General features: G+C 61.4%; 1 protein-coding gene across 5 annotated transcripts in view; it reads right to left on the bottom strand.

Annotated features, from left to right (window-relative positions):
• The window catches only part of NCS1 (neuronal calcium sensor 1), a 39394-nt gene extending 17832 nt beyond the window's left edge, over nucleotides 1–21562 (bottom strand). The window contains exons 1-2 of one of the 5 annotated variants that reach the window (XR_006890673.1): nucleotides 21381–21562; nucleotides 9360–9384 (exon numbers count right to left, since the gene is read on the bottom strand). Coding sequence is in view for 2 of the 5 variants with exons in the window: in XM_046676279.1 (XP_046532235.1) it covers nucleotides 9360–9384; nucleotides 21381–21414 (59 nt within the window). In the remaining 3 variants the exon portion in view is untranslated. The remainder of the gene's footprint in view (nucleotides 1–9359; nucleotides 9385–21380) is intronic. The other 4 variants (XR_006890672.1, XR_006890671.1, XM_046676279.1 and 1 more) reach the window with 4 other exon arrangements.
• Nucleotides 21563–22985: the final 1423 nt, after the last annotated feature.

The raw sequence follows: 22985 nt of genomic DNA, 5'->3' as shown, positions 1-22985 counted from the left end.
ATAACAAGACAGGACTCTGGCTAACACATCAGATGCTCCTTAGGGGTGAGGGGGAGGCTGGGAGGAGAGCAGAGAAGATGGAGTGGGGTGTGGGACGTCCCTCCTGGGGTCGGGCTGGAGCGGGCACCACCGTCCCTACAGGGCCCACAGCAAGCGTGAGGTCGCAAAAGAGGCCAGGCCTCCGCGCCCCTTGCCCCCTCCCCCTGGGGGAACTCGAGGTGGACCCAGGGGGGTCCCACCCTCCACCTGGATCTTTGCAACAGCCCCCTGCTGGCACTGAGCTCGGCCTTTGTGGATGGGACCTCACGCAGCCGCCCCCTCACCCTTCACAGTGGATTCAGGGACGCCCATTTCACAGAGGGAGGCACTGAGGCACCGAGCTCGGGCACCCCTCCCACAGCAGGGACCAGGCAGGGACTCGGCCCTCCAGCTCCTCCTCTTAAGGCCTCCCTCTGAGCGGGCGCTCGGGCCCAACTCTCCACGCCCGGGCCAGGAGGCAGAGACACGGGGAAGGGGCGCTTCGGAGACGAGACCTGGGCTGTGATCCCAGGCCCCCGGCCAGGACGGTACCCGGGCAGGAGAAGGGGGTGGGCCTGCACCAGGACTTGACGATCCACGTTGGGGGGGCCTCCCACTGTCACCAGCCGGCTCTGGAGGCTGGGAAAGGGGCCATGACTTCCCATCGGTCTCCCCCCGAAATTCCCAGTTCTCCACAATGGATTTGTGTCACTTGAGTGATTCTAAAAGGTTATAAAAAACAATAAAGGGGAAACAAATGGCGCCCAAGGGCCTCTCAGGGACGGGCTCCTGCTCCTGTGGTGGCTCACAGGGGGCCGGCTCCCCGAGGGGACAGCATTGGCCCCGTGGAACAGCAGCAAGCCACGGGGGGGCTGGCAGGGGGGCCCCTTGGCGTTAATGGGGGGCAGGCAGGTACAGGGAGGCAGCCTCAGTGGGGAACCTTTGGGGGCCTATCCCATTACCCCTGCAGAGGCTGTCAGGTCACTGGGGGGCTGCAGCCCCCTTTGGGGCCGTTAGCAGGGCCCCAAGAAGCTCCCCCAGGGGGCAACACCCAACCGATTAAGGGTGGCCCCAGCCCGATGGCCCAGCCTCCCCTTGCCACCCTCCCCCACCCGCATTCCACACCCAGCCACACGTTCTAGAGCTTGTCCTGCATCTCCAGCCTCCAGGCCTGTGTACCTGCAGGTCCCTCTGCCTGCCAAGCGCATCCTCCTCCTCTTTATCTGGCTAATCCACTCATTTACCAGCTCCCCGTCTAGGCATCACTTCCTCCAAGAAGTCCGCCAGGTCCCCAGAGGCTGCCCTGCTCCTCTGCCCCCAAACCCCTTGCAGGTCCCGAGCACAGCATGCACCACGCTGTGTCGCATTTGCCTCCAGGCTGTGCCCCCCACCCGACTGTTAGCTCCCTGACACCATGGCATCCCGATGCCCAGCCCAGGGCCTGGCACACAGATGGGGCCTCAGTAAATGTCCAGTGAGCTCAGTGAGTGAGCTAAATGAATGAATGAACACACAGAACTGCCAGGCAGGGACAGAGTGAGAGCCCAGGTGTCTGGTGTCTTTCTCCTGAGCCCCGGGGACCAGAACCCGAGAGCTCCCTGGGGATGGTTAGAGAGCCACTGACGTGCTCTCACTCCTCTGTGGATTGTTGGGGAACTGGCAGCCCAGAGAGGGAGAGAGACTGGCCCAAGGTCACACATCAAGTTAGCAGCAGAAACAGGGCTCAGACCCAGAGTTCCTGCCTCCCACGTTCCTGCCTCGCCCGCCCTTCCAGCAAGCCAGGCGGCACCACCCCCGTGTAAACGCACGGTAAGGCGCCTGCTACCCAAACATTACATAACCCCATTGTTCATCGTCAGATGGGGGGCACCCTGCCTGGCTAGAGCAGAGAGAAGGGGACGTCTGAGCTGCACCACACACTCAAGTTGCGCCCGGGCCCCGAATTCGCCCTGCAAGTCATCACAGCTCCAAGGCCAGGACTCCACGCCACGGTCCGTCCCCCACCCCTGCACCAGGCACACACCCCAAGGCGCTGCTGCCTCTCAGTGAAGCTCCTGCCTATGAATTCTGTCCCCAGAATGACTGAGCCGTGACTCCTCCCCCACCGGGGCCCAGGCCTCAGGCCTCAGGTCCCAGCAGGCCGGCCCCTCCCTCTCCCCCCGCCGTCCTCCCGCTCTCCTCCGACAGGCTGCCGCCTGGAAACCTGCACCCGTGCCTGCATGCCCTGGCCCCGTCCTGTCTCGCTGTGAGAGGGACCCCAAGCTGACCTTTTCCTGCAACGCCCCTCAGTTTCCCTGCCCGGAAAAGAAGTGGCTCAGACTAGACGGGGTTTCTCCACCCCGGTACCACCGACTCTTGGGGCTGGACAATCCTTGGTGACAGGGGCTGTCCCGTGCTCTGCAGGGGGCTGAGCAGCATCCCTGGTCTCCACCCACTGGACGCCAGTGGCACCCCTCCCCCAAGTGATGCCACCCGAAGGCATCTCCAGATGGGGACAGAACCACTCCAGGTGAGAGCCACTGGATGAGATGGCCTCTGAGGACCCCCACAAGCTTGGGAGGGGTCTACCACAGCGTCTGTCTTTCCAGGGGTCTCTGCTTCTGAACCACAGTTGCCATCAGGGACCTCCTGATCGCCGGGCGCTGGGCTGCTCACTTTCCAGGCCCGATTTCACCGAATCAACCCAACAAGCCCAGGAGGCGAGGACTGTTATGCCCATTTCACAGACGGGGAAACTGAGGCTGGGGAAGGTAAGTCCTCTCCTGGCTCAGGGCCTTCACCTGGCTGCTACTTCTGCTCGGCTCACTCTTTCCCTCCTCCTTACTCGCCTGACTCCTGCTCACCACTTTGTTCCGGGCACCTCCCTTCTAGAAGCCCCCTCTGGCCACCCCAGACTGAGTGATGCTCCAGTGCAGACACCCACAGCACCCTGTCCCCGGCTGGGCCTCGTGCTGCCTCACGCAGCTGTGCACAAGGCAAATGAGCTGTGCAACCGCGAGATGACGGACCAGCGCGTGCACCACACGGTCCACCAAGGCAGGACCATGTCTTCCAGTTCCCCCGAATCTGCAGGGTCCACCACTGAGCCTGGTACACAGTCGGTGCTTGGGGAATGTCAAACAGAGTCCCGCGGCCAGCAGATGGGGTGGCCAGAACGGGGGCCCTGTGCCGCCGCCTCTGTGCTCTTGTCGGACGGGGTGACGGCCGGGCTCCGGCATCCTGCCCATCTCAGAGTCGCAGCCGAGGCCCGAAGCCCTTGGTGGGCCTGCTCTCCCCAGCCCCTTCCGCTTCATTCCGGACCCAGAGCGGACGCGACAGTGGTCCTAGCATCGTCGCAGGCACCGGGCGGGCCGGGGAGAGGCGGAGAGACACAAGAAGGCATCCTGTTACCACAGTTCTCACCGAAAACTGGCAACTTGGGGGGACCCGTCTGGTCAGGACAGGCTCTTGGGGCCCGGGCCCAGAGTCTCCAGCCACCACAGGGGATGGACGGACGGCCCTGGGGTCCACCACGCAGACCCCACCGTGACGCATCCCCCGGGGGGCACCCACTTCAGACAGCACTTCAAGAGCGCAGCAGAAAGGAGTGGGGGAGAGAGCTCTTTGTTATTATTATTATTATTAATCCCCGTGCTTATTGTTTCACTGGCTGCACTGAGCATGCAGGAATTCTGCAATATGAAAAAGGAGTTGAATTTTTTTTTTTTTTTTTTGGTGAGAAGGATTGTCCCTGAGCTAACATCTGTGCCAATCTTCCTCTTTTTGTCCGTGAGCCGCCACCACAGCACTGACAGACAGACGAGTGGTACAGGTCCCTGCCCAGGAACCGAACCCGGGCCGCCAAAGCAGAGCAGGGCACACACAAGTTTTTGAGAAACCTGTGTTTGTTGACTGTGTTTGGGAGCTGCCTCTTTGAGACACACTGGAGATGAGAAGAGAAAAGCCTGCATTTGACAACTGCACTCTTACCCTTCTTTAAAAGGGAAAAGGAAAAAAGAAAGCTGTCATGTCATAAAAACACTGAAGGCTGAACGCCACTTACAAGACACGCTGGGCTCCCTCTGAGCCCTCCTCCCACCACCCCCTCGGCTGCACCAGCCCCTGCTCCCAGGAGACTCCAGGCACCTGTCTCCTTCAGTCCCTGCCGTCCCCAGCCCCCAGCACTGGCCTGGCACATAGTAGGTGCCTGGGGAAGATTTACTGAACCAACCAACCAACCAATGAGTGAATGAGCGAGGGCACGCTCGCCACGCACGACACACGAGTCCAATTCCAGCCGAGCTTCTCGTTTTCCGGGGGCCCAGAGCAAGCCCCAGCGCTGCCAAGGCCTTGGTTCCCCAAAGGCCCCAGCCTGCTAGAAGTTTCTGGAATCCACTGCTCCCAGTTCCCATGGAACTTCGCCCTCTGGGACGCAGCTGGCAGCCAGGCCCGCATCGCCCTGCATGCCCATCTCCCTCCCCGCCAAGGGCCCCTGTCTGCAGTGTGAACGCAGGACACAGAGAGAGACGAATGAGGAACAAGGTGTAACCCCAGCTGCAGGCAGCCGAGCGGCCTCGCCAACCGCGTGCCCAGCGTCTTCTCCAACAGACCCCTTCCTGGCACCGCCCTCCCGGGGCTCCCTGGACACCTGACTTCACACGGTCCCGGAGGAGGGTCCCAAACATCCCTGAGGATGACGCCCCTACCTCTCCCTGCTCGTCCTCCCAGCCCGCCGCCCTCAGCTCTGTGGGTTCCCGGAGCAGGAGCCAGCAGCCCTGAGCCCGAGAGCCTGGGCCAGGGGGTGCAGTGAGCTGGACCCAGACACACCCACCCACCCACCCACCCCCAACACACACAGAGCTGTGCAAATTGGGCAAGGGTCTCTGCCACCCACCCCGAGCCTCAGTTTCTCCAGAAAACATAAGAGGAAAAAAGGACCCATACCCCTGACGCTGCCTCCCCAGCGCACCCACCGCCAGCCCCCGGCTGGCCTCCCGTCTTTCCCTCTGCATGTTCCTCACCGTGGAACCGTGTTGGGGGTCCCACTTGTGACGTGCTGCTTCCACCCAGGGTCGTGGCCTCTTCGTTCTCCAGGTGACCACAGTTTTCACTCATCTTTCAGGGGCTGCCACTCCCTTATCAGCCCCCCGTAGGGTTCCTGACCTTCCACTGTGACGAGTCAGCTCAAAGGGGGAACTGAGACGGGCGGGGGTGCCAGGCTGGCTGCAGACCCCGGCACGGGCCTCACCTCCCTAAGCTTCCAGCCTCGTCCTGCTGCCAAACGCAGGCAGCTGCGCCAGCCACCCTGAGCTGGGAGCAGCCGGGAGGACGCCGCGGGGCACCCAGGTGGCGCTGGCACAGGCATTGCATGGCTGTGACCTGACCTATGCTCCTGACCACCTGGGGTCTGGGTTCTCCTGGAGGACCTGGGACCCCACCAGCACGGAGGCCTGAGTTCTAGGCCCACTAGGCAGCCTGGGAAAATTGCAGAATCTCTTAACAGCCCAGGGCCTTGGTTCCCCTCTCTGGAGCAGCCACTAAACGTCAGCACAAAACAAGACGATCCTGTACGGACCCAGAGAAACCGGGGCCCGCGGTCAGTGCAGACCTCTCCCAGGAGGTGACGCTGCAGCAGAGACGCCAAGATCTGGGAGCAGAGGGAACAGTAAGGACGGAGGCTCTGAGGAAGGAATGAGCTTGGGAGGGGTAAGGGGCCACCAGTGCGGCTGGTGCCCAGTGAGCGGGAGAGGGTGAGGTTGGGGATGCGGGGATCCCTGAGGGCCAGGCAAGGGCTTCAGGTTTCATTTTAGCGCCTCCGTGGGAAGCCGCAGGAGGAAGCTGCAGGTGCACCCTGCCCCGCCCCTGGCTGCATCTCCCCAGGTGCTCGCAGGCAGGAGAGGAGAGCTGTCCCCTGTGCCCTGTCCTCCTGTCTCCCCACTCCCTCCCCAGACGTTTTCGCCCTGAGCTGCTGGGCTCAGGAGCCCTGAGTGTTCCAGGGGAGGGCAGGCACCGGTGCATCCCCAGCTCCTGGGCGCCTGAGAGCTGTTTAGAACATGAAGAGGCACAGGCTGGAGGCTGTGGTGAGAAAGGGCCTCTGAAAATGGGCCTGGGCATTTGGGACACAGGTGCTCATCCTATCCGTCTCCTGTGCAAAGGACCAGGGGCACGGTGGGCCTCATACCATCCCAGTGAACCAGTGAGGTTCAGGCCAATCAAGGGATGACAAACGGGTTCACTCTGTGTATTAGAAACAACTGCACCGGCTGCCCAGAGCACTGGAGGAGACTGATCCAAAGCGCCATAATCTGTGATCCACTACCAATGTCTGCTGTGGGCACAGGCAGGGACAGTGGTGGTGTGAGTGTCACTGTTTAATCATCCCTCATCTAGCTTTGACCCGTGTGAGGTAGGGATGTGGAACATAGCCATTCTAGAATGCAACAGTGAGGTGGGTGGTGAGCTGACCCAGGAGGGCCAGAGAAAGGCATTGGGTCAACTATTTCCAACCTTGAAGGCACACCAAAATGCACCAAAGGACATTTACTTGTCTACAGAACTTCCTGACAGAGAAAAGACCATTTCTTTTTTTCATAAGCTCTTTAGAGAGTTTTCCTACAGCAAGGACTGGGCGTCCCACAGCCCGGGGGCCCGGTTTTCTCATGGGAGCCTCGGCAACTGCTCTCTGTGGGCCAGCTTCTCTGGCCTCCCTGCTGTTTCTCAAACACGCCAAGTCTATTCCTACCACTGAGCCTCTGTCCTTGCTGTTCCCTGTGCCTGGAACACTCTCCTCCAGGCTGAGTCCTTGTTGTCCAGATCGTAGCTCAAATGTCAGCTTGATCAATGAATCAAAGCCACTCCACCTGTCTGCGCCTCAGTTTCCCCATCTATGTAACGAGGAGGGCACCCTCAATCTCAGGATCGCTCCCTGGGTTGTGCTGATGAAGAGATCAGTATTATTACTATTGTTAATAACACCATCAGAGAGAGGATTCCCAGGCTCTGCTCCAAACGTTTTGTATGAATTAGCTCATTTATTCTTCACAATATTCCTATAATTTGACTATTTTTACCCTCACTTTCCAGATGGGGAAACAGAGGCACCGAGAAGTCCAGTAAGTTGTCCCAGGTTGCTCAACCAGGATGTGGAAAGTGGGGATGCGAGCCCAGCACCCGGCTCCAGAGCCCCCCGGTCACCTTGCCTCCCGCCTCTCCAGGAGAAGGCCCAGGGGCCTCGTCCAGGAAAGGGGACCCTCCTCCGGGTGACTGTGAGGATGGAATGAATGAGGCCCCGTCTGAGTGGCCTGGCCCACAGCGGCCAGAAGCGTCTCCATCTCTCCAGGACAGACCCCCCCTCTGCCTGCCCTCTCCGAGCCTCATCAGCCTGGAGCTGAGACCCCCGACGATGCCAGGACGGCTCCCAGGTGACGGCAGCGCGTGTGAGGCACCTGGGCCGGGCCCTCTGGGTGCTGAGGCCCGCTCTGGCTGGGCCCTGGGGATGCAGTGGTGGACAGGGCAGTGCTGGCCTCAGGGCCAGGGGTGCAGGCAGGGAGGGATGGAGACGTGTAACTGCTGCCCGGTGAGTCCCAGGCTGTGACAGTGACGGGGCCCTCACCCAACCTGGGGGCCTGAGGTTGGGGGCTCAGGGGAGGAGGCCAAGGGTGAGGAGGGGGCGGCCAAGCAGAGTGGAGGAGGGGCATTCCCAGCAGGGGGACCAGCCCGGGCCAAGGTCAGGAAGCCCCCGAGAGCAAGGTGAGTCCGGAACGGCGGGCAGAGGGAGACAGCAGTCAGGCTGGAGGGGTCAGCAGGGCCGGGCCGAGTGGGGTCTCAGAACCACGAAACCACGACAGGGCGTGGACTTCACCTGAGGTCCGGGGAGGGTTTAGGCAGAAGCCTGGCATCACCAGGTTTATGTTCGACAAAGATTCCTCTGGCTGGTGTGTAGGAAGGAGGGAGATTCTGTACAGATGGGGAATCCAGGAAGGCTTCACGGAGGAGGTGACTCAGGTGAGCTTTGGGAGAGTAGAACTCAGACAGCCCAGGAAGGAAGGGTGGGGCGTTCCAGGAGGGAGAGGCTCGGGGATAAAGACCTAGAAGCAGGGATGTTTCTGGAACGCTCGCCCGGGGACGTGGAGAAGTGGAAATGAGGTTGGAGGCAGGTCAGGCCCACAGCTGGGTCCCAGGATGTGGGGGAGGCAGGGGGCAGTGGCTGCTCCCTCCACGTGCGTTCCCCTCCGCCCGGCGCAGCCAGCCCGTCAGCCGGTTCTGCCCAGCTGGCCGGGTGTCCAGCCAGGGGTCAGCAGAGCCGGGCAGGGCGCCCTCGCAGCCTGGCCCAGGGACACGGAGGCACAGGGAGTGGCCCCCAGAGGAGCCGGGCCCCGCCCACCGCAGCCTGGCTGTGTGACAGAGGGCATGTTGCTAGGCCTCAGCACCCCAGCTGAGCAGCGGGCGGACGGAAGACCACTGGCAACAGCCGTCGTCTCTTGGGCACTACGCCCCGACCTTTACGGGGGATGTGTCCCCAGTGCGTCATCACTCCTGTCACACACGTGGGGAAACTGAGGCTCAGAGGGGTTGGACCACTTGAGGTCACTCGTATAGGACAGATGGCCAGGACTGTAAAGCCCATTTCTAAACCACCAAACCTCAGTGAGGTCTCCAAGCTCCCCTCCGCACTCCCCCAACCCAACTCGGGTTCGTCTTAAAATGAGGGCCCCTCCTGTCTGCTCCACATCCCATGGGCAGCGACAGACAATATGCTGCTCTCCTCTCCCCAGCTCAGGGCAGACATCACTAATCCATTACAGACCTCATTAATCCCTCACTGCTATACTTTCCATTTGTTCCCTGACATACAGCCTCAGAATCCTTCTTAACACGGTACTCCAGGCAGCCACTAAGGATTGATCAGAGCTGCACCCATGAGGGAGCTTATTTTCCATCCCTGATCCAGTCTAATCCATCACGTTGTAGAAGGGGCAGCTGAACCCCAGAGAGAAGATGCTTTAGTGACGAAGCTGGGCCTGGGACCCAGTCTCCTGACTCTTTTCTGGTCCAAACCCCTCCCTCGGGTGAGCAGGACCTGGAGTGAACACTTCAGGGCTGGTGGTCCTTAGAGACGCCACATGAGGCAAGGCGTTGCCAGACCCCGCCCATCCCACCCCGGTTCGGTCGGATCTTCGTCACTCCCTCGTGAACAAGGGAATCAGAGCAAGGCGGCCTGGCCTGGTTTGCGGATGAGCTGCTCTCAGAGGCCCCTCCACGTGCCCCTGTCCCGGGCAGCCGGACTGCTGTCCCCTCAGCATGAAGCCAACACCCCCCCACCCCAACCCCCACCCACAGTTTAGGAAAAAGCAGCTACTCACCACTGCTGGACCTCCTTCTCGGTAACTGCAAGAGAAAACAGAAAAGCAGCCTTTTAGCTCCGGGAGGTGTCCTGGGGGTGGGGGCATGGACACTGGGGGACATCCTCCCACCCTCCCCACCCGGCCCACGGCCTGCCTGCCCACAGTGGGACACTGGCCGGCTCTGAACAAGACCACAGCCCCCAGGTGAACAGCCCCAGTCAGGAGCTGTGTGTCGGGCCACCCCAGCAGGGGACAGCCCTGGCCCATCCCCTCCCAAACCCCCCGTGCTGCCGGGGGACCAAAAGAACAGCCTGTCAGGCGCAGGGGTGGACCTCTCCCCTGTCCTGGGGTGGGCAGGCAGGACGGTCCCGCCCAGCCCAGCTTTCAGACACCCTCTCCCCATCGCTCAGCCCCGGGGAGAGTGGGCCGGGGAGGCACTGGTGCCAGGCCCGCAGCCGCCTGCGGGCACGTGGGGCCAGCAGACAGGCTGAGCCCCCTCCCGGGCCCGTCCCTCCAGCCCCTCGCAGGGAACAGTCCTGGGTCTTTCACAGGCGAGACGAGAGCGGGGCGGAGGACCAAAGGCTGGAACGAGCCGTGTAAAGCAGCTGAACCTCCCGCCGAGCCCAAATAGCCACTCTTTACTGAACCGTGAAACAAAAAATGTTTTTTCTGAAAAGTACTGAATCAGTTCAAGTCGAATCAAACAATGTTCTCTCCAAAATCACTGAACGGGAACATCACAGCACCGCCAAGGGCACATTCGCTCTCTGCAGGGGGCGGGGGGGTGTGGGGGGCCTCAGGAGAGCACCTCCAGCTCCCCGTGCCTCAGTTTCCTCGTTTGTAAAGAGGGAATAATAGTAACAGTACCTGCCACGTGAGCCGTGCCAGGGACTCAATGGTAACAGGTGCGGAAGCTCCTGACCCCAGCTCGGAGCCGGCACTCAAACGTGCTCAATACAGGCTGTGGAATGAATGAATGAATGAACGAACAAATGAATGAACGAATGCACGAATGGACAGGAAGGCGGGTGCTAGGCGGAGGGCCACCGAGTTGCAGAACTGGAATCTCTTCCCAGGGAACTGGGAAGGGAGGCCCTGCATTGTCTGTGCCTCATCAGACCTGGGAGGCCACCCCTCAAACACAGCTCAAAGCCCGCGGGAGTCCCTCGAGCCCCCCGCGGGTCTGAGCCAGGGCGGGCCTCTGCGCTCTGGCTCAGCTACGCCGACAGCAGCTCTGAGGGAAGACAGCATTCCTCTGCCCTGGCTCCAAATGGGGAAACTGAGGCACGAAGGGGCCAGGACATGAAGTGGCAGGGCGAGGGTCTGAACTCAGCCACGAGACCCACAGCCTGGAACGCGGTGGTCAGACTCCTGGAGCAGGCTGGAAGCTTCCGCCGCCTGGCCCTCCTCGTCAGCGCTCTCCTCCCACAAGCCCAAACGAGGGCCTGAGGAAGGGACGTGTCAACGAGAGGCCGCGGAGAGAGGTGCCGGTGACCCAGGAGAGCCAGACCCAGGGGAAAAGAATGCAATTTTCCAAGAGAGTTCTGGTACAGGGTAGGGGGTGAGAGAGGGGTCAGGCAGGCCTAACCCAGGCTGGGCAGCCCTGGACCTGCCACTCAGGCTGGCGGTGCAGGGCCGGGAGCTCAGGGTGTGGACTCTGGAGCCAGACTGCACCAGCTGGGCTCAAATCCAGCTCCACAGTTTCCTAGCTGTGTGTCCTTGGGCAAAGTACTGCCCCTCTCTGAGCCTCAGTTTCCTCATCTGTAAAATGTGCTTGTTGTGAAGATTAAAGGGCTTGGTGCTCTCCACCTGCACAAGAATCCCATAGTCAGGTGTGATCCCGTTTTCCCAATGAAGAGACCGAGGTTCAGACAGGTCCGCTTACTTGCCTGAAGGCACCCGGGGTCACCCTGCCAGGATATGGCAGCTCTGGGACTGTGTTTCCAGAGCCCAGGATGGACAGCCCATTGGGTACCCTCTACCCACCTCGAGTCAGCCAATGAGCTTCATGACCTTGTGTGACCTTGGCATCACGTGACATAAACTGCAGGAGCTGGGTGGCAAGGGCTCATGGGCACATCCACTGCTGACCTCAGGCATGGCCTCACAGGGCCAGAGAGCCTCCCCAGAATCCCCCAGCTCAGAAGCCCCAACCCTCCCCCGGCCCCGGCCCAGCCCCAGCCTCCAGCCTGCCCCAGGCTCTCAGCCTCCAGCCTCCCCGGTACACCCTCACCACCCCCCACCCCCGACGAGCCCCCAGGATGCAGGTGCCATGGGCGCTGGGCAGAGGGAACATAGTTGGCCGTCCCCTCCCCCATTAGAACGGTCCCCAACACAGAACACTGGGCAGCCAGCAGGCTAGGCAGCCAAGCCCCAGGGGATGTGAGCCGGGGTGAGGGAGAGAAGCCCTGCCCGATCCCATAAGCAGCTAATTAACCTTTAGGAAACAGACAAGGCCATCAGGTTTCCCCAGGCACCTTGCCAGGGCCAGTGGCTTGTCACTGCTTCTCTGCCTGGAGCCTTGGAGGGTCTTGGAGGGGGAGTGGGCAGCAGGCAGCCCTCTGGGAGCCTGGCCACCTGCCCCGAGCCCCTCGACAAGGGTCAGGCAGATCTGTGCTACCACCCCAGCCTGGACATGACCGGTGTGAGCCTCTGTGCAGGGGAGGAAGCTGAGCGGGGGAGGCGGCCTGAGGAAGGGGCCCGGGGCCACAGCCGGAAGAGGAACAGCAGGACCTGTGCTCGACACAGGGACCTGCGGACTCACCGCTCCACCTGGGTTTCCAGAAGCTCAGCCATGCCCACACCACCTTGGCAATTCTCCCCATCCACCTGCCGATTACCCCTCGGGGTGTTTCTCTAAACCGGCTCACTCTTTTCACCTTCTTGCCTAATCTCACTTCAGTCTAAGCAGTAATACCCACACAATGACCAGCGACGTGGGCCAGTCGCATCTTTTCTAATACACAATAAAAAGATAACTATTAAAAGATGAGCATCCTTGATCAAACCTGGCCTCCCCAGTCGTGAGACACCCTGACCTCCTGCGTCCCGTGACGTGAGGCGGCCGAAGGACACGGCACCTGCGGAGTTCTCCTGCCAAAAACCTTTGCGCTGAGTCTAACCACGGGGACATAATCAGACATACCCAGTGGTGGGACATTCTACAAAACAAGTGGCCAGGACATGTCAATAAGTCCACGCCATGAAAGGTAAAACAAGGAAGGGATTGTTCCGGAAAAAGACTAAAGAGACAAGGCCACCCAATGCGATTCGTGACACCTGGGTTGGGTCCTGGATCAGAGTTAAACACCGGCGATAAGGGACATTGATGGACTCGCTGCTGATTTTCTTAGGAGTGCTAACACTGAGAGGTCACGTGGGAGAAGGTCCTTTCTCCTTGGAGCTGTATCAGGGGTGAGGGTCAGAAATACGCACAGATACTTGGGAAGAGAGAAAGGAAACGTGGGAGATGCTGACTGCGGGCGGATCTGGGGGGAGGCCACAAAGCTGCTCCCGCGCTCTTATCTCAATGCTTCCCTCGATTTTTCAAAATGAAAAGTGGGGAGGACACGTCTGTCCTCATCAGCCCATTCTGTGTGCTGTCCCCGCACAGCGCCAGAAGGGCCTGGGGTCCTGCCCCCAGCAGCTCCAACCCCCTCACGCAATGGGAGGGAGGCGGGGGATGGGGACAATTCTGGGGTCCCTCTGCCTCCACCCAGACCTCAGAGTGACGGTCCCAGGCTCAGGCTCCCAGGCTCAGCACCATCCCCGCTTCTCCCGGGCCACCATCCAAGCGTGAAATTAACAGGCGTCCACCCACACCGCCCTTGCACTTGGCGGATCCCTGCTCAGGGCTCAGGGCTCAGAGCCCAGCAGGAAGGCAGGCGGTGCTCAGTGCCTCTAGCCCCAGGCCCCTGCCCACCCCCAACACCCCCACCCCTTGTGACCCCCCCCTCTTAAGCTCCTCTCACCAGTTCTGCCTCCAGGCCTTTGTACCTGCCATTCCCTCCACCCAGAACACTCCCCCTCACCTTTCAGCCTGGCGACCCCTACACACCTTTCCAATCCCAGCTGGGATGCCCCGTTTCTCGGAAGCCCTCCTGACCCTGCCACAGCCCCCTCCGAAGCCCCCTCACGTGGGAATCACCGCTCTACAAGGAGTCTATCTTTCCATCAGCTTCACAACGGAGGGTCAGGCGGGGAGGGGGCGGTGGCAAAGGAGAGTGGTCCGCAGAAAGGGCTCCGCGGTCAGCCCAGCCAGGGCTCTGGCGGAGGCGCTGGTTGCGTGGCCTTGAGCAAAGAGCCCCATGCCTCCGAGCCTCGGTCTGCTCATCGGCAGAACGGGACGAACAGCCTCTGTCGTACAGCAGGGGGATGCAGTGAAAGAGCTCCGATGATGTCTGGTACCCAGCAAGCACTCAAGGTCATGTGGGAGGAGCATTTTTTTCGTCTTATCTTCCCAGCTGGACCCTCAGCCCCCAGAGGCCGAGGGACATCTCCTGGCCTGTCCTAGCCTCACCCGCGGAGCCCGGCCCGGCGTCCTGCGCACAGGAAGCCGAGAACTAACCCTTGTTGATGCCCCCATCGTCACAGTGCCACTTGGCTCCGTTTGGAACACATCCTGAAACACGGTTCTCACAACGCCTTTACCTTCACAGGTATGACCAGCTTTGGCCAATTTTAAAAAGGAGCTCCATCCCCCAGCACACTCCCGCCTCCAGGCCAGGGGGCCCAGGCTCGTCAGGAGACCAGTGTTTAAAACCACAGGGCCGAAACGGTGGGAGGCTCGGGGTCAGCATCCTATCTTGGCCACTTGTAGACTGGGTTACTTCCAACAAGTTACTTAACCTCTCTGAGCCTCAGAGTCCTCATCTGAAGGATGGGGTATAAACTCCTACCAGGCAGAGTCATCAGGAGGGGTTCTTGAGGTGGGTAGGAAATTCCCAGCTTAGAGTGTGCACAGAGCCACGAGGAGAGAGAGGGGCTGGGCGTCCACTCTACTCCTCTCCCACTGACCCCCCTGAGAGCCGGGGAGGGCAGGGGGAGGAGGGGCCCAGGCCCTGCGGCTGCCCAGCCTTCGCCCCAGCTGGCTCCCTAGCACCAGGCCGGTCCCCCGGGGATGGTGGGGGTGCCTGCAGCGCTCCGAGGCCGCTCCCCGCTCCCGCTCCCTGCCACCAGCTCTCGTCTGCCGGTCCCTGCAGCCCGGGACGGATGCTGAGTCTGATCTGATTTCCCTAAAGCAGAATGCCTCTCTGCCGATGAAGGCTCAGCTCCAACACGGCGGGAACAGAAAGTGGGGGCTGGCGGCCCCCACGGAGGCGTGGGGGGCAGCAGGAGGGAGCGAGGGCAGCCGGTGAGCTCTCGCCGGCCTCTTGAGCGTCCCGTCCCGTGGCTCACCCAGGCCTGCTTCCATCTCCAGGGAGGAGGCTGCGTGCATGTCGCCTGTGCTGCCCCACCCCCACCGCAGCTGAAGGGAAACCGTCAGCAAGGGGCCACCCGTGGGATCAGCACAAACTGGGGGCCTGGCCACCAGCAACCCCCCGTCACTGAATCCGACGCTCGCTCCCATTAATGCAGACACCTCTGACCACTGACTGCCTCGGCTTCCAGAAGGGCAGCTTCCCTTGGACAGCTCTCCTCCGGGCCCAGGACTCTCCTGGCTCCAGCTCCGACTACGGGGGTCTCCGAGCCCCCTTCTCGGCACCCTCCTCACGTGGTCTCCGGGGGCGGCGTGGGCGCCCTTGCAGGCCTCACTCCCAGGCTCCTCGCCAGTCGGGCCCCCTTCTAGCTCCTCTTGGACGGCCCAGGGGCCCCTCACACTCCACATGGCCCAAAGGGACAGCCCCCAGACCAGACCTCCCCCTCCTGGGTCCCCATACTGTGAACACCCCTTGTCCTACCCTACCAGGAGTCCCACTCACCCTGGCCACCTGGAAAACACGAGAACAGCCCCACTGTCCAGGGCCAGCCCAGAGTCCCCCCACCCCCACCCCCACCCCAGTGCTGTGCCAGCTGCTTCCCAGCCTCCCCCTTCCCTCCCATTGATTTCCCGCCCAGCAGCTGCCAACATCCCTAATTTGGTCATGTCCCTCTCCTCTTAGCAAAGCTTCCTCAGAGAAGGGAGGGCACTTGCTGGTGGGTTCTGCTCACCAGGAGGCACCCTCCTGCCCCACGGAAGCCTGACCCCCCTCCACCCCAGGGACAGTGACCCGCACCCCCCGGGAGGGGCAGCTCCCTGTGGTGAAGGAGGCGAAGCATGCTGGTCCTGTGGGACTTGGATTCCAGGGGTCTGCCACTCCCTTGCTGCATGAACTGTCACTGCCCCTGTCGGGGCCTCAGTTTCCCTGTCTGTGAAAGGCTGGTGGTCCCTCCTCCTGCTCACAGCAGACATGACCTGGCTGTGCCAACTGTGAGGCGCTGCACGCCGGAGGGGGCGGAGGACAGGAAAGAGAGTTAACTGCCTGCGGGGTTTCCCACCCACACGTCCGCCACCCCCGAGGGCTGGGTGCGCAGACACCTGCGCTCTCTAACCCTCCAGGTGCCACAAGCTCCCCAGCCCCAAATCGCTTCTCCGGGGACAGCCCACGGACACACACGAGGGGCAGCATGGCAACAGGAGGGTGGGCACACGCCCCGGGCCGGACACCTGGCCGGGTCCCAGCTGCACTACTGAACCGGGTGGCCTTGGGCGGGCATGGCAGGCTCATCGGGTAGAGCTGCCGCTGGAAGGTCAGATACGACGTGAGGACACGCACAGGAGCCGCGAGTCTCAATGTCGCTGCTACTGCAATTCGTAGTCAATGCCTGTGCCAGGGTGGGAGGGAGAGGCGGTCCCTCTGCCCGCCCCACTCCCGTTTTCCATAAATGCCCAGCTGGACGGGAGCCGGGCCGGCCTGGGTTTCATCAGGAAGAAAGCTGGCCTCCCGTCCGGAATTCCCAGGCCCTCTGGCTGAGCTGGGCTCGGAGCAGCCCCGGTCCCCGCCGTGCCCTCAGCCTCCCCTCTGGGCTCCAGAACCCTGCCCAGCACGGGGGCGGCGGCCCAGCCTCCTTGGAGCTCCCTGTGTCCACCCACGTGGGCTGCGGGCCAGCCGGGCCCACCGCAGTCCCCGGGAGAACCGCAGGGCCCCGCCCACTCGGCTCACACCATCCTGTGTGCTGGGACCGAGGACGTCAGAGCGCCAGCCACAGATAGGTACCCGCGAGACCCGTGAGCCACTGCCACTGCTGGCCCTGCACCGGTCCTTCACACACAGGATTTCAGAGAACCCCACAAAGCTCCAGGGGTCAAGGTCACAAGGAGGCACCAGGGTTCAGGGGGAGGCACGCCCCCGGTCACCCAGCTGACCAGTCTCTGACCGCTGCCTGGGCCCTGCTCCTGGCCCCCGCCTCCCCTTACATCCTCACAGCAGCCCCCTCCAGGCTAAGAGGGGCAGAGCACGGGGTTACAGGAGGGCTGAGCCGCCCTGGGGCTACTTCAGCTGCACAAGAGCCCATTTGGGGCACGGGAGGAGTTCAGGCCCACAAGGCCTGACTTCAGGAACTCGGAGTGGATGGTGGCTCCCTGACCACAGAGGGCAGGCCCGGGACAGGGCTTGGCCAGCTGAGCCCGACTCCTGGGACCTGCTCTTCACCCCCCTGAGCTCAGGCCTGGCTGACCTGACCCGAAGAACCTGGGCTCTCTCCCACTGCAGGCCTTTGCACCGACGGGTCCACCCCCAATCTGGTCACTGTGTGACCTGAGTCAACGTACTCCCCTCTCTGAGCCTTGGTTTCCTCCTCCATCACGGAGCTGCCATCAGAGACAACAAAAGGACGCAGGGCGAAAGCTCTGAGCTTGAAAGCTCTGAGGCCAGCCTGTGATGAGTTATCTACAGGGAAACGTGGACCATCACGATGCCAGTCATGGTTTGAGAATAAGATGACAAGGTCTCACTGCCATTGGGGCAGCAGGAGATGCGGCCGGCAGGCTGGACGGCTGATGCTAAGACGGGAAACTCCCTGGGATGCAGAGAGGAGCCGAGCCATCGAGGGAACGCAGGTGTGGGAGGATGCTCGGAGCCGCTCGAATCCCAGTTCGAATTCCCCTGCATCCCTCTTGGCCCCTCAGCATCCTCCCGAGCCCCAGGTGGCGCCCAGCTGAGCTCCTTTGCTCCGCCAGACCCTGTGCTGAGAGGGGGTCCCCAACAGCCCACTTCACTGATGAAGACGCTGAGGCTTCACAGACAGACAAAGGCACTCGCCCGAGGCCACGTGGTCAGAGGAGGCATGGAGGTGGTCAGTGGTGGTCACGTGGAGGTCACATGGAGGTGTGGAGGTGCGAGCCCAGGTCAAGAAGGCTTTAGCCCAGAAACGGTCATCCCCAAGAAGGGGCCGCCCACTGAGCCCCCCAGGCCATGGCAGGCACTCGCCCAGCACCGCTGAGTGCCAGGGACTGGGGTGCACGAGGCTTGGGGTGCTTGGTCCCCCAGGGAGCAGCCGGCTCCTGCCCATCAAAGCGCCCTTGGCAGTGCCTCCCCGGAGAGGCCCGGGCTCCAGCTTTCTCCTGGACGCTGTGACCCTTCTCACTTTCAGACTCACCAAAGAAAGCTCGATTCGTGATTCTTTTCACTCCAAGCCTCAGTCTTCCCATCTGACAAACGGGGTAGGCATGTTCACTCCAGCAGCTCTCAGGGAGGTGACAGTGCTCCGTCCCTGGAGCAGGGCCATGCGGAGAGGAGGCGACCGGCTCCCAAAGGTGCCCTCCCCAGAGCCCCTGACAGCAGAGGGCTGGGGCCCGGGGCGGGCGCAGGAGGAGAGTCCCAGGCCACCACCGAAAACCAGGTGCAGTGGTATTTTGCTCTAACAATAAAGTTATAAAATATACTGATTTTAATTTCTATATAAGTACCTTTTCCCAAAAACTTCTCAGTAAAGCTGCAGGAAGGTATACTTGTCCGGTGGTCTCCAGGCAGAGCCAGATGCCATGCCATGGGCATTGACTGTGTGCCCGTCCTGGGCTAGGCGCTCTGCAAGCACAACCTCGTTCAGTCCCCGAACGATGCTGGGAGGCAAGGACTCCAATTATCCCCATTATACGGATCAGGAAACTGAGGCTCCGGGAGATGAAGCCACTTGCCCAAGGACCAAAGTCAGTCTGCACTGGAGCTGGGACCAGAACCAGGGTCTGTGTGACTCCAGAACTTGCTGGAGAAGTGCAGGGTTTAAAACATCACACAAATGCATTCTGGGAGTTACCCTCTTTATGTCCTGCTTGACTCCTGAACCACGTCATCTGGTCCCCTCTTTGGCTTCTCTGACTCCCTAATAAAGGGCCTCGAGATCTGCTGATCTATTAACAACTTGCTTTGACTGAGTGACCCAGACCGAGGCACAGTGACATAAATTCAAATCCTGGCTATTCCACGTTCCAGCTGTGTGACGTTGGACAAGTCAGTTAACCTCTCTGAGCCTTAGTTTCCTCATTAGAAAACTGAGGATGATAAAACTCACTAGCTACATACATAGTGAAAAAGACTGGAAGGAACTGGGTAAAAATGTTAACAACAGTGACCTCAGAGACCGGTTTTGTTTTCGTCTTTGTGACTGCCTGTATTTTCCAATTCTGTCCTTCCCCAATGGCTGGGGGCTCTGTGGGGCAGGATCTGTGTCTGCCTAAGTTGCAGCCACGTTGCAGCCTCTGGCAGACAGCAGGTGCTCAGTGTGCGTTTGTTCTCGCAGAGCGTGTGGTGTGTGTTTTAGGTGAATGAGTTGCAAAGTAGAGACGTCTCTAAAACTCAGTTATTCCCGGCTAACAGGTAGATTTGCCCCCACAGTGACACGCGCCTGCTCTCTCGCTGTCTCTCTGTCACACACGCACGCGCACACACACACACTTACACCTCCCAAGGTAAGACCCCAAGAACCACTCCCTGGTTCAAGCTCCCTCTCCTGCCAGACTCCGAATCTTCCAGAAGAGCGGCTGCAGAGGGAGGTGCCTGTCCTTTGAGACCTTGGGAAAGGCTGACACACGGGGCCTTCTCAGGACTTCTGGTGGGGAACCCCGCAAACATTCCAGAGCCGCGCCAAGCTACGTGCTCAGGGTTCAGCCCAATTCCAGGAACACTTTCCCAGGACCTGCCAAGGTCAGAGGCTGTCGGAGGCCCTGAGGCACCTGGTCAACAGGGTCTTTCTCTGAACTGAGTCATTCTTTTTTTTTTTTTTGAGGAAGATTAGCCCTGAGCTAACTGCTGCCAATCCTCCTCTTTTTGCTGAGGAAGACTGGCCCTGAGCTAACATCTGTGCCCATCTTCCTCTACTTTATACGTGGGATGCCCCACCACAGCATGGCTTTGCCAAGTGGTGCCATGTCCGCACCCGGGATCCGAACTGGTGAACCCCGGGCCCCCGAGAAGTGGAACATGCACACTTAACCCCTGTGCCACCGGGCCGGCCCCTGAACTGAGTCATTCTTCAGGCCGGTGTGAGCTGGGGAAACTGAGTTCAACCCCTGAGCCTCAGTTTCCTCATCTGTAAAGTGGGGATTGTGGTGGTGACAACACCTTCCTCACAAGGTGGTCAGAAGGAACAAACGAGATTTTTCATCCCTTCATTCATCCCACAAATAATCACTGAACACTCACACAGGCCAGGCCCTGAGCTGGGCCCTGGGAACCCAGTAATGACCCGGACACAGGTCCTTGTCCTCCGAGTCCCTGATGTGACAGGGGAGGGACCTAGAGCACACACCACACAGCTGTCTGATTATCTGTGGTGGCGGGAAGGGAGAGTGCAGGGGTGAGGACAATGTAAAACGGGAGCCCAAGCCCGTCAGGGGGCAGAGCCCGCTCCCTGGAAAGGGCGCTCAGGCTGAGGAATCAAGGGTATAAAGGACGAGACAGAGAGCCTGGTAGGCCAGGGACCACAAGAAGCCACGTCTCGCTGGAACCGAGCATTAGCCAGAGGAAGCACGGCGAGGTCCAGGCAGACGGAGCACAACGGGGGCCCCGCGACGTCAACAGTTGCTACTATTATTAATAAAGGTGTCACGGCAGTCAAAAACAAGGCGATGACCAGGGCCCATGACCTGGGCACCCGGGAGGGGAGGGAGCTGCAAGAAGCCGTGGACGGTCACCCCCTCCTGTCCACCCTGTCCTGGGGCATGCGGCATCTGCATCCTCCCCCATGGCCCCCACACCCCCGCTTGGTCCCCAGCCCTGGGACAGGTGGGACACGCTGGCTGGTCTCCGTCACAGCCCGGGCATGAGCCAGATCAGTCACAGTCCCTAACGTCACAACCACTGGAGCAAGGAAACCTCAGAATGGCAATGGGAGCGGGGGTGGGGCACTGAGGGACGGGGGGAGGGCGCAAAGTCCCCCACAAGGAGGGACGGAGACAACACTGACAGGGACACAGGGACGAAGCAGGGGCTGCACCTGGAGTGGGAACCACACAGCCACGCGGTCACCAGGACCCAGTCCCAGCTCCCCGCCAATATCCCAGCTTCCCCTCCCTGCCCCCCCCATGCGGTGAATGCCCTCCCCAGATAGCGAGGCCACACCTCAGCTGAGCGGGGAGGAGGAACCCCAGCGGGAATCCAGGGGCGTCCGGCCCAGGAGGGCAGAGCGGGGGCTGGCGTCCCAGGCGCCCTGGGCCAGCGGCACTGCGGGCTCGGGCTCCGGCTCTGGCCCTTTAAGAGCTGAGGGCGGAGGCCGGCCCTGACCTGCCCTGCGTGGGGAGGCACCAACAGACGTGACTCATCCCAGGTCCTCGTCCTGGTCCTGGGCAGCGGGAGGACCCGCGCTGGGACTCCGAGCGGTAACAGGGCTCAGGCAGGCACAGCCTGGCCAGATCCCACGGAGCCCGGACCGTGACCTTGACCACGACGCCTGCGGGGCCTCCTTCTGCCAAGGTGGCCCCACCTCCCTTAGTGTGCCCTGTGGCCTCAGGTGGCTCACCTGTCCCCTGAGACTGGCGCCCGCAGTGCTGCCCCTCAGGTGGGGCCCTGCCCTGCTGGCCCGCCCGCCCCCCCGAGCGGCTAACCCGCGGCACCCCCAGCTCACCGTGCACCTCCTCTGCACTCCGGCCACCGCACATCTTCCAGGTCCTCGGAGACGCCACCCTTGAGGCCTCCAGATCCAGAACATGCTGTTCCTTCTGCCTGAAACACTCTCAACATCCCCCATAAACCATCCCCCAAACCTCTTCGTGCCTTCTCAACTCCTACTCCTCCCTCAGGTAGGGCTGCCAAGTTTAGCAAATAAAAATACAGGATGCCCAGTTAAATCTGAATTTCAGATAAGCAATGAATAACTGTTTAGTATGTCTGGCAATCCTACCCTCGGGGCTCAAGAGAAACATTGCCTCCTCCAGGAAGTCATCCCAGATGCACCCCAGACCCAGTGAACTCCCATAGCATCATGCAATGCCCTGTCTTGATGCTTATCCGAGCCTAATATCTCCTTCCCCACCCAACTGTGAATGCCAGGAGAGAGGGAAACCCATCGGTCCAATCTGCCCCGTGCCCACAGCACCTGGCAGCAGACAGCTGTTCCTCACTTTCTCATCAGGGAGTGAGGGTGGCAAGGCAGCCCAGGGATGCCCTCGGCCAGACTCGCCTCACATGGGCACCCAAGCCTCCCACCGTCCTCGGACGGCTGGCTGGGCCTCCCTCCCCGGGATGTGCCCAGAACGCTTCCCCCGGCCGCCGCAGCTCCCTCCCAGAGCCAGAGCGCAGGGGGCCTGACCAGGGCGGCCAGGCCAGCCGCAGCCGGCAGGCTCCCCTCCTCCACCTCGATGGCTGCTGTTAGTTTTAATTAAAATCGTGCTCCACTCAGGCCCAGCAAGGGCCTCCTCGCAGGCAGTCAAGAAACGATGGCCCAGTGAGGCCGGGTGGGCCAATGAGCCTGGGGGGAGGTGGGCCCCGGGCCGAGGGGCACGAGCCTGGCCAGCACCGGCTTTGCACTCTGCGTGGCTCCTGGGCGGCCCGGCACAGACGCCGCGTTTCTGAACAGAAGGGAAGCATTCGCCTTTCCCCGACAGGGCCAAAAATAGCCCCATCTCCCGCCTTTCAACGGGATCTTTCGGTTCCTACAAAGAGACGGGAGCGGGTGGGGCCTGGAGCGTGCTGGCTGGCAGCCTCCTCCTGTCCCCCAGCCCCGGGGAAGAGGGGCCCAGGCCTGACTTCTCAGGACCCGCAGACCCGGGAAACCCTCCATCGCCGGCCTGGGGGTAGGAAGGGGCCCGGCAGGAACAGAAAGCGCAGACCCAAGATGGATGAGAAGAAGCCTCGTTCATCCGTCAACTTGCTCATTTATGCATTTATTTCTTCTTTTATCCCACCCAATGTGCACCAGGCTCCCTTCTAGGAGATGGGACACCACGGTGAACTGCACGGCGTGTGGCCCGTCCCCACGGTGCTCACAGCCGAATGGAAAGAGGGCGCATTAAACACGTTCTCACCCCCAGGCCCGGGGAGGCCAGCGTCCGGAGGGGCCCTGGGCGCCTCCCGTGGAAGGGGCCGTCGGGCACTGGCGCAAGCTGAGTGCGGCCGCGAGGTAGGAGGGTCAGAGGAAAAGCTGCCCGTTGCCCAGGGCACGGATCTTCATTCAAGCCGGCAGCGAGCCCGCAGGGGGCGTCTCCCACTCTCTGTGTGACGCCACCAGGAC

Source organism: Equus quagga, chromosome 1 (genome assembly GCF_021613505.1).
Source record: "Equus quagga isolate Etosha38 chromosome 1, UCLA_HA_Equagga_1.0, whole genome shotgun sequence".
Classification (NCBI taxonomy): domain Eukaryota; kingdom Metazoa; phylum Chordata; class Mammalia; order Perissodactyla; family Equidae; genus Equus; species Equus quagga.
The sequence above is the reverse complement of the archived record's forward strand: the minus strand, read 5'-3'. Positions and strand labels throughout refer to the sequence as shown.